This window comes from Falco naumanni, chromosome 9 (assembly GCF_017639655.2).
Source record: "Falco naumanni isolate bFalNau1 chromosome 9, bFalNau1.pat, whole genome shotgun sequence".
In the NCBI taxonomy this organism is placed as follows: domain Eukaryota; kingdom Metazoa; phylum Chordata; class Aves; order Falconiformes; family Falconidae; genus Falco; species Falco naumanni.
The window spans coordinates 4,261,368-4,277,962 of record NC_054062.1 but is presented as its reverse complement, the minus strand read 5'-3'; the positions used below and the strand labels follow the sequence as shown (position 1 = coordinate 4,277,962).

The window sequence follows — 16,595 nt, the reverse complement described above, 5'->3', positions numbered from 1 at the left end:
CTGGCAGCTTTGTGTCCGGCCCTGTGTCCCCTGCCTGTCCCCTGGCTTTTGCCCTCAAGCTGTCTCCCCTGAGTGCCAACTTCTCTCCAAAGCCAGGTGCGTGGGACAGGGAGTGCTGGTGTGCATCCAGCCTGGCGGATGTAGCTGTCATGCTTGCCCTGTGCTTTGGGACCGTTGGTTACTCCAGGGTGATGTTTTCAAGGTTTTCTCTGCAGACTGGCAGGCAGGAAACAGCTTTAAATGTGAAAGCAGATGCCAGTGAGCATCCAACCCCCTGGCTGGGGCATGATCTACCATCACAGACTCCAAGAGTCTTGTACTCATGGCAGAGTTCGTTGCGAAGTCTCTGCAGTTTGCTTCTCTGGCTTCTTGTCACCCCTGAACTTGTGAGTTCCTACGTGTCAAAACAGATCTGAGTGTCAGTTTGCCAGCTTTATGCATGTGGTGGGACTGGAGGGCACGAGGCCAAGGGCACAGTAAGTTCTGGGTAGGATCTTTGCCCATCCTCCAGCTCCTCATGCAGGGATGCAATAACAAGGTGTTCCCTAGCTGAGCGAGGTGGCAGTGACCTGAGCCAGACCTTTACAGTTGCGTTATATGTTTTCTCCCTGAGTGAAGTCATTGGCTCTTATCAAGCTTGGAAAATTAAGCTATCCATCCGCCTCACGTTCCCCCAGCCAATTAGTCTTCTGGGCCACTGCAGGGAGGTTGATAAAACACATTTGTCATGAATACGCTGAGACCCAGCAGAGCAAGAGGGTTGTGATTGCCAGGGCTTGATGTTAGGAGCAGAGCAGGCAGCTCTGCAAAGGACCTCCAAGCGCACAAAAGGTGAAAGCTTTGGAAAGATGCTCGCTGGATATCTCTGGTTCATATGGAGGTTGCCCTTTTGCCTGCTCCTCTCTAGCTCTGCTGAAGTCTCCTGCCCCTGGGGTCTGCTGGCAGCAGAGTTTGAGAGGTGAAAATCAGCCAGGTTGGGGAAAACACACTCTGATTTATTTGGTTGCAATGAGGACAATAGCAAACAATTTGGTCAGTGCAAGGACTGGATTGTGGGATTGCTGGGGCTAAAAGCTGCGACTTTTATTGCTTTAGCTGGAGTGTAAAAGATCCCTGCTTGGCATACAAGGTCTCGAGGGAGCAGGGAGGATAGGCACAGGAGAAGACAGGCAAAAGCTTCCAGGCAAGTTCCCTGAGACTTCCCTTCAGCTAGGGCATGCACATGTACATCCTACTTACCTCAGCGCACATATCCTCACGGTGCCTCCCAGCATCAGCTCTGCTTCGTCTCCCCACCGGTACAAAAGGAAAATCAATTTACCCATGATGGTGTGGGAATGGAAATGGAAACCTGGGCAACATGCTGAATCATTGGGGGGAGCCATTACATAGGTAGATCTGCTGGAGCCGAGCAGGTTACAAAGCAGGATCCGTTTGGACACTTCAGGGAATATGTTGTGCTCAGCTGTCATTTTTCCTGGGGATCTCGGTCAGCAAGCACACGCGTGTACAGCTGGGGACAGCGCAGGCGCTGCTCATGTGTGAGCAGTGTGGGGATGCTCGTGGGTGCAGCCTGCACGGGTGTAAGTTAACCTGAGACTCCTTTTTACGCCAGCTGGGTGTGTTTGCTGTTGCTCCCTCCAGCTGTGACCCCTACCAGAAACGAAGCTGCACTTGCAGGTGCTGGCGTCTGACCCAACAGGGCAGCTCCGGTGTTTGAACGTGGGGTCCCCTGGGTCTGAAAGCACAAAGGACCTTTCACTGCTTTACTGCTGCTACTTTCCTGCGGGTTTTTTGGTACTTTGATTGTAACTCGGAAAACAGGAGTCGCAGAGGTCCTGAGCCAACGTGTGCTTTTTCATGGTGTGACAGATGGCTGCTGGCACACGATCAGACCCTTTCTGGTTGCCTTTCACCAGTGACTAACATCTGGACGTATTGCCATGGATCTGGCTTGCCTTGCACGTCGCCAGTGATATCAGGTTTAAGCTTCAGATTTTCAGCCTCTGATGACGTTACACGTACAGTTTAAAATCACTGTCAGACTAAACCGAATGAACCCATTCATCACTAGTGGAAGGAGCAGTCGCAGGGGAGTTTGGAGGAAGGGTTTGGGTTTGGGGCGCACCAAGCCCTTATTTGCTGAAATGAGAGGAATTCCCAGGATGGGCTCCCTGGACATATTTATTTTTATTTTCTCAGGCTGTAATCTCTCCCAGATGTGTACGTCTGCAGCAGAAGATAATACTAACCTGACCGTTTCCCTTGTTACTCAAGACACTTTCAACGTTGTTGAAATAATAGCTCAGGCTGAGCCTCTGCCAGACTTTAAAATAACTACTCTAAGACAGTGGGAGGTTAAGCTGGAGAAACATGTGTGAATATCAACTTGTAATGGAGAAGAAGGGAAATGAGGTATTTCAAAAGTAGGTGTTTCCCATCAAACTGTTGCTTCATTCCAAAACGATGAAATTGCATTTCCTTTTGTAAGAAATCTTACTGCCTTACCTCTACCTCTTCACTTCAGTTTTGTAGCTTCTGGTGTACGTTTTGCTGATCCCCCTGCCATTTGGTGAAGAAAGAAGGAGTTAGGAGGTAAACCAAACCCTTCCACCTCCTTCCCTTCCTACCACTGCTCTGAGAGCGTAGCCTGCAGAGGGGCTGCTTGTGTGCTGCCGTGCTACGGCTGGCTTTCCTGCTCCCACAGCATAAAAAAGTCTGAGATTTTAAAAATGCATCCCATTCTGCCTTAGGAGGAGTTTAAGACTTCACAAAACATCATGAAAGCTCAAGAGGGAGAGAATGAAAGCTCAGTGTGTCCAGGGATCTCTTAGGCAGCCCAGACAGCTGAGCAGAAGCATCCTCCGGTGCTCCCTGGGACAGGAGAGACTGGAGCTCAAGTCCCTGCTGCTAACACAGGCACTGCCTTTGGCTCAGCAAATCCTCACACTGCAGGGATCTGCGAGGAAGCAGCAGGAAAGACTCATTCTGTTCCTGCCCTTTTCCTCTCCTCTCCTGCAAGCATCTGCTGTTGGAGCCAGGGATGGGGGCTGGAGAGACCTTCCTGTGGTCCTGACCTTGTAGTCTGTCAAATCCAGACAGCCTTGGCCATGGGAGCCTGGGGTGTGTGTGTGTGTTTGTGTGCGTGTGTGCATGCCAACATGTGTGTACTTTCCATCAGCACAAGAGGATGCTGAAACTCCAGGGTCCAAACCCTGGCTGTGCCACGAGCTGCCCTGCTTGGTGCTGACCATCCCACCCAGAGGGGGTTCTCATGATCATCCCTTCATTGCTTTTCTCCAGTGGCTTTGTGCATACTGACGTGTGTCTTCCAACCCTATAAAACAAAACAACAGAGAGGGAGGCTCTTGGAAAGCTCGTACTGGAAACAAGCCCTTGGAGTGTGACAATTTGTAGAATTTGCTATTAATTTACTTTGACAATGAAGCAATAACAAGAAGCTTATTTACTAGCAACAGTGAGGGCCAATGTTTTTGGGACATGTCCCCACTCAGTGTCACACAATTTTTACTAGTATGTTTTTTCAGTTATTTTTAAATTAATCCCACAGAATCTGCTGTATAGGCATTGTAGACTGATTCCGATCTGGTTTATGCTGATTCACTTTAATTCAGTAATTAAGTTTAATTGCTGTGAGGCAGACTTGAACAGATTGAAGAGAGGCTGTGTGAGGATTTGTACAGGTTTAAACGAAATCCATTTAAAAATACCTCTCTAGTTAAACCTATTAAGCAGTGTTAAGAATTGAATTCGGATAAAACATCAGTTCCACCGTGTTTGGTTTGAGTAAAGTGAGTGTTTGAGCTCAACCCAAAAGCATTTGCCGTTGATGGTCCAGGAGGGGACAGGACATGCACGCATAGAGCAGCGGAAGGGGGAACTGGGAAGGATATGTGGGGAACGGGGGACAGGAGATGCACCAGGGTGTGCATGTGCCCTGGGGGATGAGGGATGTGCAAGACTGGGGTGAAGTGTCGCACCCCAGAGCATTTTCCTAGAGACCAGGAGCTCTGGGTTGAGTTAGCTCTCTCGGTTGTTCAGGAAGGAGATGGTTGAAGGAGTTGTGTGGGATCTCTCAGTAAATGTCTTGGGAATGTTAGAAGTGGCTTCTTTTTTGTTTTCTTAATTTAAAAAAAAGGTGAGGCCACCAAAGCCTGTGGAACAGGTAGCCATTGCGAGCTTTCCTCCCAGCACCTCCTTCAAAAGGGTCGTCAGACTCATTTCTCAGCTGTCAGGATATTGATTTACTCCATGTTTGCAAAGCCTTTCCCTGTCCCCACGAGGGAAGGGAACATACTCTTTTGGTTAATGGGGTGAGGTTTTCATGCTGTCTCATGGCTTGGGTGTTTAGGATTTGCAAGGAGAAGACCTGGTGAGGATGGTGAAGCTGGAGGCTGGAATGCCCAGCAAGCCCACCGCCCCACTCCTGTGGCCACTCTGGTATCGTCGTTCCCGTAGGGGTTTAGCAGCTCTTAAACTTCTTGCTTTCCTGCTCCCATTGCTCTTCTCCCAAAAACTCTTTCACAGACTTCTTCCTTCTGCCACTTGGCCTACTTTTTCTTGTAGCCAGTGTATCCTTATTCAAGGTCATCCTCGACTTCTACCTTCTCCCTAGGCTTTGTCCCCAAAAGCCCCTTCCCCATGCCAGCAGAGCCCCCCATGCTGCACTGGTACAAAGGAGCGGCAGCATGCCTGCAGATCTGCATAATGAGCTTGAAAAGAAGTCTGTGCTCTGATTTTTCCTGTCTAAACAATGTGTACAGCTAGCTCTTTCTTCTGCAAAGGTTTCGCTTCCCTGAAATTTTCTGTCCTCTCTGTGGGTGCATGGTTGCATTCACTCTTCCGCTAATAGGTACAATGTTCTCTGTGAGAAATGTCCTTTTTCTTTTTCTTCCTGCTTTGGCTCTGTCCCCTTCAACTTGCAGCCGCTGGGTCAAAACCAAATTATCTCTGCTCTCCAGAGCAGGGAGGCAAAGGTTGAAATCCTCTTGCATAACCCTCAGGATGCAGGTCCATCACCGCGAGCTGCATCCGCTTCGGTTCAAACCTTGTCTTATGGGCCTTGTGGTGTTGCCCTTGAAAAGAAATACTAGATGACAAGGGAAATGGGAACAGTAGGAAACAAATGTGGCACAGGAGGCGATGCAGATGGCTGCTGTGGATGTTATTTACGTTACAAGCAATGCTAGGATAGAAAGAGAAGCAGGAAGAGCTTGTCCTGCAAACACAACACTACCAAGGTGTCCTTGACCTTGTCCACCCAATGTGCAGAGTCATCAGGCAAGTCCAAACAAAAATGAAGCTGCCGTCTTGGTCAGCTTGGTCCAGAGAAGGTCAGGCACAACCTCCAAGCCCAAGAACATCTTTCAAGAGGCAAAGGGTGGAGACGTGTGAGCCATCAAGAGGGGAGTGGAGGAGCATCAGTGTTTTGAGAGGGCTGTCTTGTTTCAAGTGCTTGGCTACGGACCATGCCTGTGCTAATGTGGTGGTGTCAGTGGTGTGAAGTGCCAGGAAACACTTGCCCCACTATAAAGTCCTCTTTTTCCATCATTTAGTGCAGAGAGCCTTGATTATTAAAGTCTAGCGGTGATGTACAAGCCTCTCTAATTCAGAGTTTGAAGTGCATGGCTTATGATCTTAAGCAGACTTCTGGCAGGACATTTTCATAAGGCATTCAGAAATTAGAGGGAGAAAAGACCCATTAAGTCATATGCTCCATTCTCCAGCCAGCAAGCACCAGGGCTGTCCCCTGGAGTTGTCCCCAGGGCTTGTCAGCCCAGTTATTTCTGGTCCCAGCCAGTGGTGCCACATCCAGGGGAAGTGACTCAGTCTGACAGACCCTGTAACCAGTTCTCCCAGGGCTCCAGTTATGTTTTATGTTGTTTAATGTCATTGCCTTTTGCCTCATTTCCCTCCTTTGGGGAGAACGTAAAGCCGAGTATAAGCTCCACATCTGTGTACAAGCCAGAGGAGAGCACAGACGGTCACTTTTCTACCTTTGCAACCTGGGATACTCTCCCAAGGAATACCTTCCATCCGGGTGGGATGGTGGAGAACTGCTACCAAACCCTATCTGGTCCATGAGAGCACTAATGGGCATAAATGGCCCTGACCAGCCTCACCTGGGACCTCCACCCACACCCTTATCCCTGGAGCCACTTTAAGCTCAGCCCTGTGCCCCTAGCTTTCCCCTCAGGTATGGTGTGGGGTGCTTGCTTCTCACCTTGCCTCTGGCTTTGCCTCCTGGACAGACCACGGACCTATGCTGGGTGTAGCTTGTCTCTTGGTAGGACCCCTTGTATGCCTGTTGTCCTATGTCTGTCTCTTGGATGGGCTTTGCACCTGCTGTGTCTCCCTTTGTGCTGTGCTCCCTGGGGGACCCTGGCCCTGGCTGGCTCTACCTAGGGCTGCCTGTAGACCCCGTTATCAGTGCCTGGCTCTGCCTGGTGTGTTCACCACCATTGGGACTCTGTTTGTTGGCAAGGCACTGCCTGTCAGGGGTCCCCTGGCTCACCAGCCCCTGGGGAGCAGCTGGCCCTTGGTGCTGCCTGCCACCTCCCCTCTCCCCCGCCCAGGCCAGGCTGGTGGGGCCATGCACACCAGCTGTCTTCCCAGTTGGCCTTGCAGGGTAACCCAAATCCATCTCTGCAAGATTCCCTATGCACCTACCCTCCTCCTCGGAGGATGGATTTACCTTTGGCATTGCCCTCTGCGCCCCCAGTCTGACCAGGGCATTTTCTGTGTTTCCTGGTGATCCTATTGTCCCTTGGGAATTTTAACTCTGTGTGGGGCCAAAAGACTGACGAGGACAGGAAAACCCTGTATTGAAAACATTGAGCTTATGGTGTGATGCAGGTATGTTGGCAAAGTCCCTAGCACCAAACAGTGAGGGCCATACGCAGAGCCCTCCGCCTTCATTTCTCCTTTGTCCTAGAAATGCTGGTGCTTTCTGTGTGCTTTATATTTGAGCTGGAATTTGTTTATAATTTCTCAGAGTGGTGGGGTAAAGTCTTTAATCCCTCTTTCTGTGTCTTTTTCTAAGTGACTTCATTTTGAAAAAGGGATGCACAATTCTTTTTTTTTATTTATTCACCATTTACCTTTTTTACAAAGGAAGCAAACAAGAAGTCATAGTTTTTTAAATAGTGTCTCTTAAAGTGCACCAGTGTGCTCAGACCAAAGTAATGATTGTCCAGGGCATGCTGCTGAAAACTAGAGCATGCACCTTCTCTTGCTGAGCTTTGCAAAAACTCTGCTGGTTTTTTCTTTTAGCCTGAGCTTAGGATTGCTGGGACAGCCGCGGTTTTTACTGTGGTCAGGTCAGGTTTACCACAAGGTCGGGATGGCTGTTACTCTTGGTACGGTTTCTGGGCTCTTGGAGGCAGGGACCTCCTGACACCACACCAAGCATCTCAATGAGTTCATGGCATGTGACTGAATAGCTCTGTGGTGTATCTCTAACAGCTAGTTACAGGCATCCCCCTTTGCTGTGCTCCCCGTCCTTGGAAGCATTTCTGTGAAAATATGCTTGGCACCCTGATGGCCGCTGGTTAACCTCAGCTTGGGGTTAACTTCAGCTTGTGATGCCACGTTCTTGGCTCTGGCTCCGGTGGCCGGTGCTTGCCCTTGCTGAGGTTGGCCCATGCACAAGTCTCCCTGGCACTGGGCTGCCTGGGAAGATTCCTGCGCTGCTTTAGGAGCCCAGAGGCAAGCTGAATTTGGCAGCAGCTGTTGAACTCCAGGAATCTCTTTTCCAGTGTAGAAAGAGCCATTCTGCAAGCTTTTGGTTTGAGGTTGAATAGCAAAGATGCTGGTGTGGCCTGCTAAACGTGCACTGCAGGCAGTCTTGGCTGGCATTTCTGCAGATGGGCGAAGAAGAACCCAAGCCTAGAGTCCAGTGCAAACACAGCTGGACTGTGCACAGCTTGGGGTGAGCCCTGCCTCCGGGGTCCTGGGCAGCATTGCCGCCAGGGTGGAGGTAGGAGCATGCTGGTAGTGAAGGTTGCACAGTAGTGGTAGAGTGTTTGTGAGCATAGCTGCCCACTGATGGCCACTGGAAGGGGATGGGGAAGCCTGGCTGTGAAGCATGGCAGCAGGGTGCATACCTGAGCCCTAGGAAGGCTGAAAGCTCATGAGAAAACATGATCTTTTGTAAAGGAATACAATTACCATATTGATTATACAGTCCATCCTGTCCCTGACTGGCTACTGCAGTGACTGCGCTCGCTGCATCCTTGCATCCACCTGCCTGGGATTAATCTGTTCCCAGAAAGACTGTGACCCTGATCTCTGATAGCTGGTGACTCAGACTCTGCAGCTGAGAATTGTTTCCACAGGTAACCCATGTCCTTGAGAAGCAGCACGTCTGCTCCCAGAGGTTAAGGCAAAGAGAGAAAAGAAACCTGCTTTGAAATTTAGTCTGTGACATTCTTGAAACAACCAGAAACCCACCAATGTCAGGATGGAGAGCTGACCCTTGGTTAATCCTGGAGAGAAGTTGCAAACAAAAGCTTGGGTGGTGAAGCTGGTTGAAGCACTAAATCCAGTGTTGGAAACAACCTTGCTGTGCGTCAGCTTCTGCCCCAGCATGAGAGCATGGTGCCACGAGCCTCAGCTACCGCAACAAGATGTTCTTCAAAGTGTTTGTAGATCAATCCCATCTGATGCTTTGCTGGCTCGTGCAGCACGGGCTTCTGAGGCCCCGCTGGCTTATCCCGATGGCACAGACACTAGCCAGATGTGGCTCAAATAATACATGGAAGGCTGCTTCTGGAGAACAGGGAGGGAGGAGAAAAAGCCATGCATGTGGAAGAGCTGCAGTCTGGAGCTGGTAAAGTGGGAGAAGGGCATCTGCTTTCCAGCTTCCCCAGCTCTGCGTGAGGACTGGTGTCTCAGAGACACATCATTTTTATTTCAACACTTCTCTTGTGGCTCAGGGGGGAAGTGAGGGAGAAAAGATTGGGGTTTGCATGGCTGATCTGCCCAGAGTATAACCGTGCAGCTGATCCCCAGGGTTTAAATGCTGATCCTCTCTGGGCATTGAAATGACCTGTTGCCATTCCATTGCCCTTGCTTGTCTCCAGTAGAGGTCTGGCATCACCCTCTGAACTGCGGGCATCGTGCAGGGGCTGTGCTCAGCTCAGCTCTCACGCTGCCATTCCCAGCGTGCATGCAACCCTGTGGAGAGGTGCTCACAGGGACGGGACCATGACTAAATCCTTCCATCGGAGACATTCAGGCTCTGACGGCTGTCATGGGGGAGGCTGCAGCAGTGTGTGGCTCCTGTGTCAGAGCTGGAGTTGCTCTGGGCATGCGGTGGGAACAGCCTGTCTCTCCCTTGGGCTAATAAGCACGATGTGTGCTGGTGCCCTGCACAGTGCACAGCTGCTCCCTTGGCTGTGACGGGTTGTGCTTCCTGCCTGAGCATTAAGAGATCTCATCAGTTTCAACATAATTCTGTTTTTCTTTCGTGCCATATTTTTTTCCTGGGGCTGGTGAGGGGTCCGGAGGAGAACATCAACGCTGGCTGTTTAAACCTGCCGGTGTAGCCCTGCCCCTGTGATCGCTCTCCTGCTACCTTCCAGTTCTTTGGCCTTGGGGAGAGAAGTCTCTGCTATTTTATTTAGGAAAGCACCAAGCACATGCTTAACTTTAACCCTAGATGCATATGTTGTTGTGGACCATGGCTTTAACTTTCAGCAAACGCCCAAGTCGTGTGTTAAAGCCGTACTCTGCCCAGGAAAGCTTCCATGCAAACGTGTTATTTCTGGTACTGGGTCCCCAGTGGTGGAGGAAGGCACTTCACCTGATAGAATCCACTGAATTCACACTTGTCTGCCTGTAATCACCAGCAAAGCTGATGAGTGATGAGGGCTGCAGCCCCCCGAGATGGAGCGTGCGGGTCTTGGCACATCCGCTGGTGTCAGCAGCTGGGAAATAACCTCCCAAAACTTGCCTGGGAATGAGAAGGGACAAACATCCCTGATATTTTTTTCCCCTCAATCAGCAGTGTTTGGTCTCAGATTCATTCCCCACGCTGTGCATACACATCACTTGCCACTCTGATAGCTCTGCCAGCTGGGTACCGTTTCAGGATTTATGACTGTTCAAGTCTGAGGGGCTCAGCCCTGCACCCCGTGGCTTGGTACTGGTTTTGCAGTGTTCCTGCTGCTGAAGGCTGATGCACGTTCACGTTGCTGAGCTGAGGGTTGCCTGGGAACATGTCGATGCTGTGACCTTGTGGGGAGCTGGGGAAATACCAGCTGAAATCCCAAATCACCATAAATGGCTGCATCTCCTGCAGGACCCCATCCCCTCCCCTCCTTCCCAGCACACTGGTCTTTCCCTTGCAAAATCTGAGGAGACAGTGGCAGGCCTGATATGTTAGTGTCTGAACTGGATCAAAGCAGCTTTCTGCTCAGCTGACTTGTTATTTTCCAGAGCAGCGGATCTATACGGTGTGTATATCTCCTGTCAGGCTGCAGCACGCCTGAGGCTGTTCATCTGCCCTCAAATAAATCTCGCGCCTCATCAGCAGTGGGGATTGGAGTGAATGCAGAGGCTGGCTGCCTCCCAAGTGATGGCAGACACTAGTGCTGATGGTACTGGCAGGATTCCTGGTGACAAGTCATCAAGTGGGATTGTCTAGGCCCTCCCAGTGCAGGGACTGTGGATCCAGAGTGACCGAGACCCCTCTGGCAAGTCTGGACCCATGGGGTGCTGCTCTTGGTTGGTCCTTCATCCCCACGCCTTGCAGGTGGCAGAGTTATTGCCACACCGCCCAGCAGCGTAAAGGGATGACAAGAAAGGAGGGACCTGGCTGCAGGTGGCTCTGAGGTAGAAATGGTGTGTCCGGGTAGAGCCAGATGCCTGTGATTATTTATTTTTTTTTTTTACTAATGGAGGGGAACAAGAGACCTTGTAATTTTAAACAAACGTTTATTCAGGTATTTCTGTAGTTGAAGGATTCTTTAGTTACAGCATGAACTTGGAAGGGGAATGTCTTTTATTCACCAAGGGAGTTAAAAGCTCCTCATGAGACTGAAGTGACGGAGCTGCTGCCAGATAGCCCAGACCAGGGGCTTTTGCCCAATTCAAACCATCTTGCTTGTTCACAATGTAATTCTCAAAGTGGGCCCTTCACCCGCTGGATGATGCACAGCTCCTGGCCCTGTCACAGCAATGAACCCTGCTTGGGGCAGAGGGGAGTGCCCCGTGGTCTGGCTGGGCCACCTGCCCCAGTGAGGGACACGGTAACTGCATCCTGCTCCTTGGTCTACTTCTTTTGAAATCAGGCAAACTTCAACAAGGAAGCTTGGGAAAGGACTGAGCAGAATTTTCTATACCCAGATGATCCAGGACTTGTGTTTTAGGACATTTGTGTCCCCAGATCTGCTTTAAAGTCCTGAGCATCCCAACTGTATTGTCATAAAGGTACCACTGCTGCTGGGGCAGCAATGGCCTTTCGTGTCTCTAGGACACTGACTTCTCAACATGTATTCTGTTCCAAAAATCACCTGGCTGCTCCTGAGGTTATCTGAGTGTTTGTTTTGGTCTGACCTTACTGATTTTGTGAATTATTTTAATTTGCCCAAATTACATTCTCTTCTTCTTGGGGGTTTTGTCTGTTGTTTAATAGGAAGAATAAAGAGAGCAGAGCCCTGTAGGGAAGGTCTCTCAGCTACTGAGCATCTCTTTCTTCTCCCCCAATGCAGATGAAGTTAACTTGCTGGACAAAATTACTTCCCATGCGCAGGACCTCAGCAATGTTTCCTTTGGCTATGATGAAGCCAACTGCAGCATCCTGGAGATTGGGCAGTACGCTACCCTCAACATCCCTACGAGGGAGGCGTTTGGGGACAGGTAGGCTGCCTTCAGGGGCTGGGGTGCTGGTCATCCCATGCATGCTTGTTGGTTTGAGGGGTTGCTCTATGACCCCGTTCCGTAACGGCACAAAGGTAACACATCCACTCTGTGCTCTCAGGAGCTCGGCGCTTCTTCCCTCTCTTTCATCTGCCTTGGTTGTGTGCAGGCAAGACACATGGGCACAGTGCTTGACTGACCCTTTCCAGGAATGTGTTTTCTTGGTGTTCCACCAGGAAAACCTCTCTGCTCCAGCACGTAATTGGAGGGAGGAAGGGACAGCACAGCCATATCCATCAGCATTGCCTGATGCCAAGGTGCCGGTCTATGGCGGCATGGACCGGGCTGGGACATTGCCACACTTGATACGCGGCTGTAGCTTGCTGTGGGCAAGGACACAGGACATGGTGAGAGAAGGCAGCGTTGAAAAGCTGCTTGTAACAGGGTTCCCATCCAACCTCAGCAGTGGGCAGGGCAAGACTCCCATGGGAAATCACGTGCTGAGATTGCACCTGAGAGGGATGTGTTAAGGTTATACGGGCAATGCTAATTTTGGCCTCACCGCTTCTTTTTGAGTACCTGACCTCACAATCTGACTGATTGTTTGCTCTTGTTTTTTTTATTTTTTGTTCTCACTGAGTTCATTTGTGCTGTGGCTCCTTTTTTTTTTTTTTTTTCCTGGCCTAAGAGGGCAGTTAGTTCATGGTGGTGTAGCAGCTGCTGCAAGATACCATACATCACTTCTTTCTGCTAGGTTTGCAGATGAGCTGAGTGTACTGATGAAGCTCAGGTACTCACTGAAGGAGGACACCAGCCTCGTGACCATCCTTAGCCATCGAAGCCATGTGCTCTTCCAGATCAGGATTAACCCCTACGCCTTGGTATTTGTCACCACGAGGAGGAGACACTATGAGTAAGTTCCAGCTCAGGTGCTTTTTTTCTGCCTTTTCATGCTTCCTTTTCTACTCTGAGGGCCAGAGTTAAGGTTTCCCACTATGGGCTTTGAGCAGTGATGCTCTCACCCCACCTCAGTTGAGTCAAGGTCATGTCCCCCCACCCAGGTGACAACCAGGTCCCTCAGAGCTGGTGGTGTGACTGCACAGGTAGTTGCTGCCTAACTCCACTCTGACAAAATGGTGCAGATCTGGGAAACAAAGCAAAGAACAACAAGATTCAAATACCTGGAGGTAAATCAAGTGGGAAGAGACACAAATACCGATAATTTCCCAGACACCTCAACTGGTTGTAGACCTGCCCAGATCCATTGGATAGAGATAGCATTCCCATGCTGGAGGAGAAGTGGTGGTGCTTACTTGTGACAATAAGGTGGTCCTGATTTCTCTAGTATTGTCCTTTACCTCTGCACTAAGGATGGATGCATCAGGGACCCTGGGAGCTAGTAAGGGCAAAGCCTAGTCCTGCACAAGGTGTGGGACCTGTTTCATGTTGTGCCTCTTCCCTCTCCCCTCTGGGACATGCAGGTTCCCAGTTTCCTTTCTTGGTGACGGGTGCTGGCACCAAGTTGCTCTCAGCATCTCCTTGGAGAGGCTGGAGTTGCATGTGGACTGTCGGCTGGTGGACAGAGTGAGCTGGTCCAGTTATTTCGGGATGGGAGTGAACACTGAAGGGCTGGTCATCATTGGAGGCCTCATCGAGTCCTTCGAGATCCCCTTTAAGGTGAGAGCTTGGGCAGACCTGGCAAGGCTGCCTTTGAGGATGTGGTCTGCTCTAGCTGCATGAAGTGAGGTTGCAACTCCCTCTGAAGGAATCCATCGCCTTCTCTTCCTAAAACACACCATTTATTTTCCCGGTTGGGGAGGGTGAGCTTTGCAAAGGCTTCGCATGGTGCATAGTGCTTGCTTTTGGGCCAGGGCAATGTAAGTGCCCTGCGTTGCAAGGGTCCCTTTCGGTGCTGCCCCTGCACCAGGTACTGCTCAGGCTGGGTCAGGGCAGGATGCTCCCTTAGAGGGGAATAGTAAGGGCCTGATCCTGCAGTGTGCTTAGCACTTCTTGAATCCTCACTGTTATGTAATTCAAGGATAGCTTGTACATTGCTGGCTCTTAGCCTTTGCTCCTGGGATCTTTGCATCTAGCTTTTGCAGATGAGCAGTGAATGCTGATCACTAAATCATCCTGTAAAGAAGTCCCTGGCTGTGAAAGGATGGAGGCATGCACCGAGACCTTTCCCTCTCCTCTGGAGGAAGCATGAGGGTAAACGATGGTTTCTGTGTTTTCCTCCCCAGGGTGCTCTACAGCAACTGACCTTTGTGATGGGAGACCCAGCAGCCGCTGGCGAGCACTGCCACAGCTACAACTCAACGTGCACACACTTCTTCAACCTCAACCGCTTCGCTTCCCCATGGGACCTTTCACCAGCCTGGCCAGAGGTGTGACTGAGGGCAGCTGACAAATCTGGGGGTTGCTGGTCCTCTTTGGTGTAACATGGTTCAAATGAAAGGACCAGCCCAGGACATCCATGCAGCCTGGAAGTACTTGGGTCTCCAGTTGAGTTGAGGTGCAAGGAGGTGATGGTGGCCAGCACACGGGGTGGTTCTTCATTCACCATCCAAACCCTCCTTCCAGGTCATAGATGGGTTTGGTGCAAAGGGAGAGTTAAAAGGAGAGTTTCTGAGCCAAAGAAAGGCTAGGGGGGTATATGTGCTTATGTGTTTAACACAAGAAAGTTTTGAGTAGCTATTGAGTAATACTGCAGCTGGAGCTTCACTTTAGGAAGAGGCCAAAAGCTGTACTCAATAATTGTACATCACTTTGAAATTCTTGCTCACTCCCAGCAAGATGGCTGCATTGCACCCTTTGGTGCATCATCCTTTCAAAGGGGGTCTCCTCTGTTTTGTGAGCATTGCTGGAAAACAGAAGTTTTGTGGATTTAACATTTATTACAGTGTTCAGCCATTTTCCAAGAAATATGTTTGTGCCAAAACCCCCCGGATCACATAGTAAATCCCCATGGAGCACCCCACCCAGTCTTTCATCAGGAGCTGGAGGTGGCCCAGGGGGACACCTCATCTCTCTAGGCCAGGTACCCAGAAGGGTTTTGTAGCTGCCTGGGAAGGGCTTGCTGAAGGGGCAAGCACCTATCGTCAGTTTGGCACAAACCTCTGGAGTGTAATACCCTTTTCTGATGGTTTGGTGAGGAGCTGGGCCAGCTGCTGAGGACAGGCAGTGTCAAGGGAGGGAACTGGGTGTCGGATGGGGCATCTGCCCTGTCCGCATCCTGCCCGGTGTTTCCTTCCTGCGGGATCCTGGTGCCAGCACACCCAGGCAGCGAAGTGGGAGCGGTGACACCCAGCTGGTGCTGCTGCCCCTGCCTCTCCCTGCCCCTGGGGCAGCCCTGCAGTAACTGCCCCATTCCCCAGGATGGGCTGCATCAACCTCTATATTTACTGTCTTAAGAGGAGGATTTCAAGAAAAGCCTGGATCATAAGGGATTGAATAGGAGCTGGCTTTGCCAGGGAGTAAATGTGGAGAAGGCAAAGTATGTGATGCAGAGCAGGCCACACTGGCTGCCTGCTCTAGGGAGACTGGTGTGTTTGAGTTCCCAGCAAGTGTCACCCATGGTCAGCCCCAAAATGTTACCTGGCATTTCTCATGCTGACAGGCCTTAGGTACTAGCTGTAGCTCCGACAAAAGTTGGACTTACTCCCTAGAGCGAAGAAGGACAAAACCCCACAAACCAAAAGCTACAAGATGTGTCTTCTGATAGTGCAAGGTGGTGGGCTCCTCTTAACCTGCTCTCAATATCTAATCTCCTGTGCTCTGTAGGTGTGGAGCACTCACCTGACCGGCTCCCGTGGCTTACCCAGCAGAGAGAAAGTTTTATTTTAACCATCAGTAAGTTGACTGTCAGTGGGAACGCACAGGATAATTCTGCCCCACATCACACCAGCTCCCACCTCTTGCGGGCCTGCTTTAAGACTGATCAGCTTCAAAACGAAAAGAAACTGTAAAAGTCACCCAAACACCTCAGAGGTTTAATCAAAAGCTGTTCCCTCATGTCACTATGAATGGCTGGTTCCCGCTGTGCTTTCCCTGGATGCCTCCTGTGCCGTCACAGGCAGCGTGCCCTTCAATCCTGAAGCCAACAAAAAGCACGTGCTTAAGTCAGTGGAGGTCCTTGGGCAGTGATATTTTTCCTCTTTCTTTCTCCATCTGTCCAGGTGCCCAAGGAAACCAATGAAATTCAGGACTCGTCTCTTCAGGTATGACTCCTGCATTGCTGTGGGAGGTATGTGCAGGGACCCTCTCTCCCTGTGCCCCTCCGGTATGTCTCACCACCAGAATGTCTCCTGGGGAAACAAGTTGCTCTAAGGAGCAATCGGGTACAAAGGCAAAATACCCGGGCAAAGCTACTAGTTATTATTGGCTTTATTGCAATCTCGCTCTTTAATGGTTTGAATGTAACTCGACATGTCTGGGAGCTGGTGGAAGCCAAGGTGACTTCAGGTGACCTTCCTGAGCATTCGCACTGAGCCCAAGAGGGGTGGCTCGGCGAAGGTGGTGATGAGCTGGGTCAGGGCACTGCACGCACGGAGGTGTCAGTGGGTCTGCCCGCGAGCCTGGCTGCGGCTGGGGTGGCTTGGAGGGAAGGAAGCAGCGAGGTCAGTGGGGTGGCAGGTCTCACCATGGGACAGGAAAAAGCAGGAGGCTGGGTGACTGCTGCTTCTGCCTACGTGGGACACGGCGCCGGCCTG

At 50.7% G+C, this 16,595-nt stretch overlaps 1 protein-coding gene across 1 annotated transcript in view; it reads left to right on the top strand.

Annotated features, from left to right (window-relative positions):
* LOC121094261 (collagen alpha-1(I) chain-like) overlaps positions 1-16,595 on the top strand; it is a 91,031-nt gene that overhangs the window by 23,566 nt on the left and 50,870 nt on the right. The window contains exons 2-6 of the mRNA XM_040607629.1: positions 11,736-11,883; positions 12,638-12,796; positions 13,365-13,560; positions 14,127-14,270; positions 16,062-16,103. Coding sequence (XP_040463563.1) covers positions 11,736-11,883; positions 12,638-12,796; positions 13,365-13,560; positions 14,127-14,270; positions 16,062-16,103 — 689 coding nt within the window. The remainder of the gene's footprint in view (positions 1-11,735; positions 11,884-12,637; positions 12,797-13,364; positions 13,561-14,126; positions 14,271-16,061; positions 16,104-16,595) is intronic.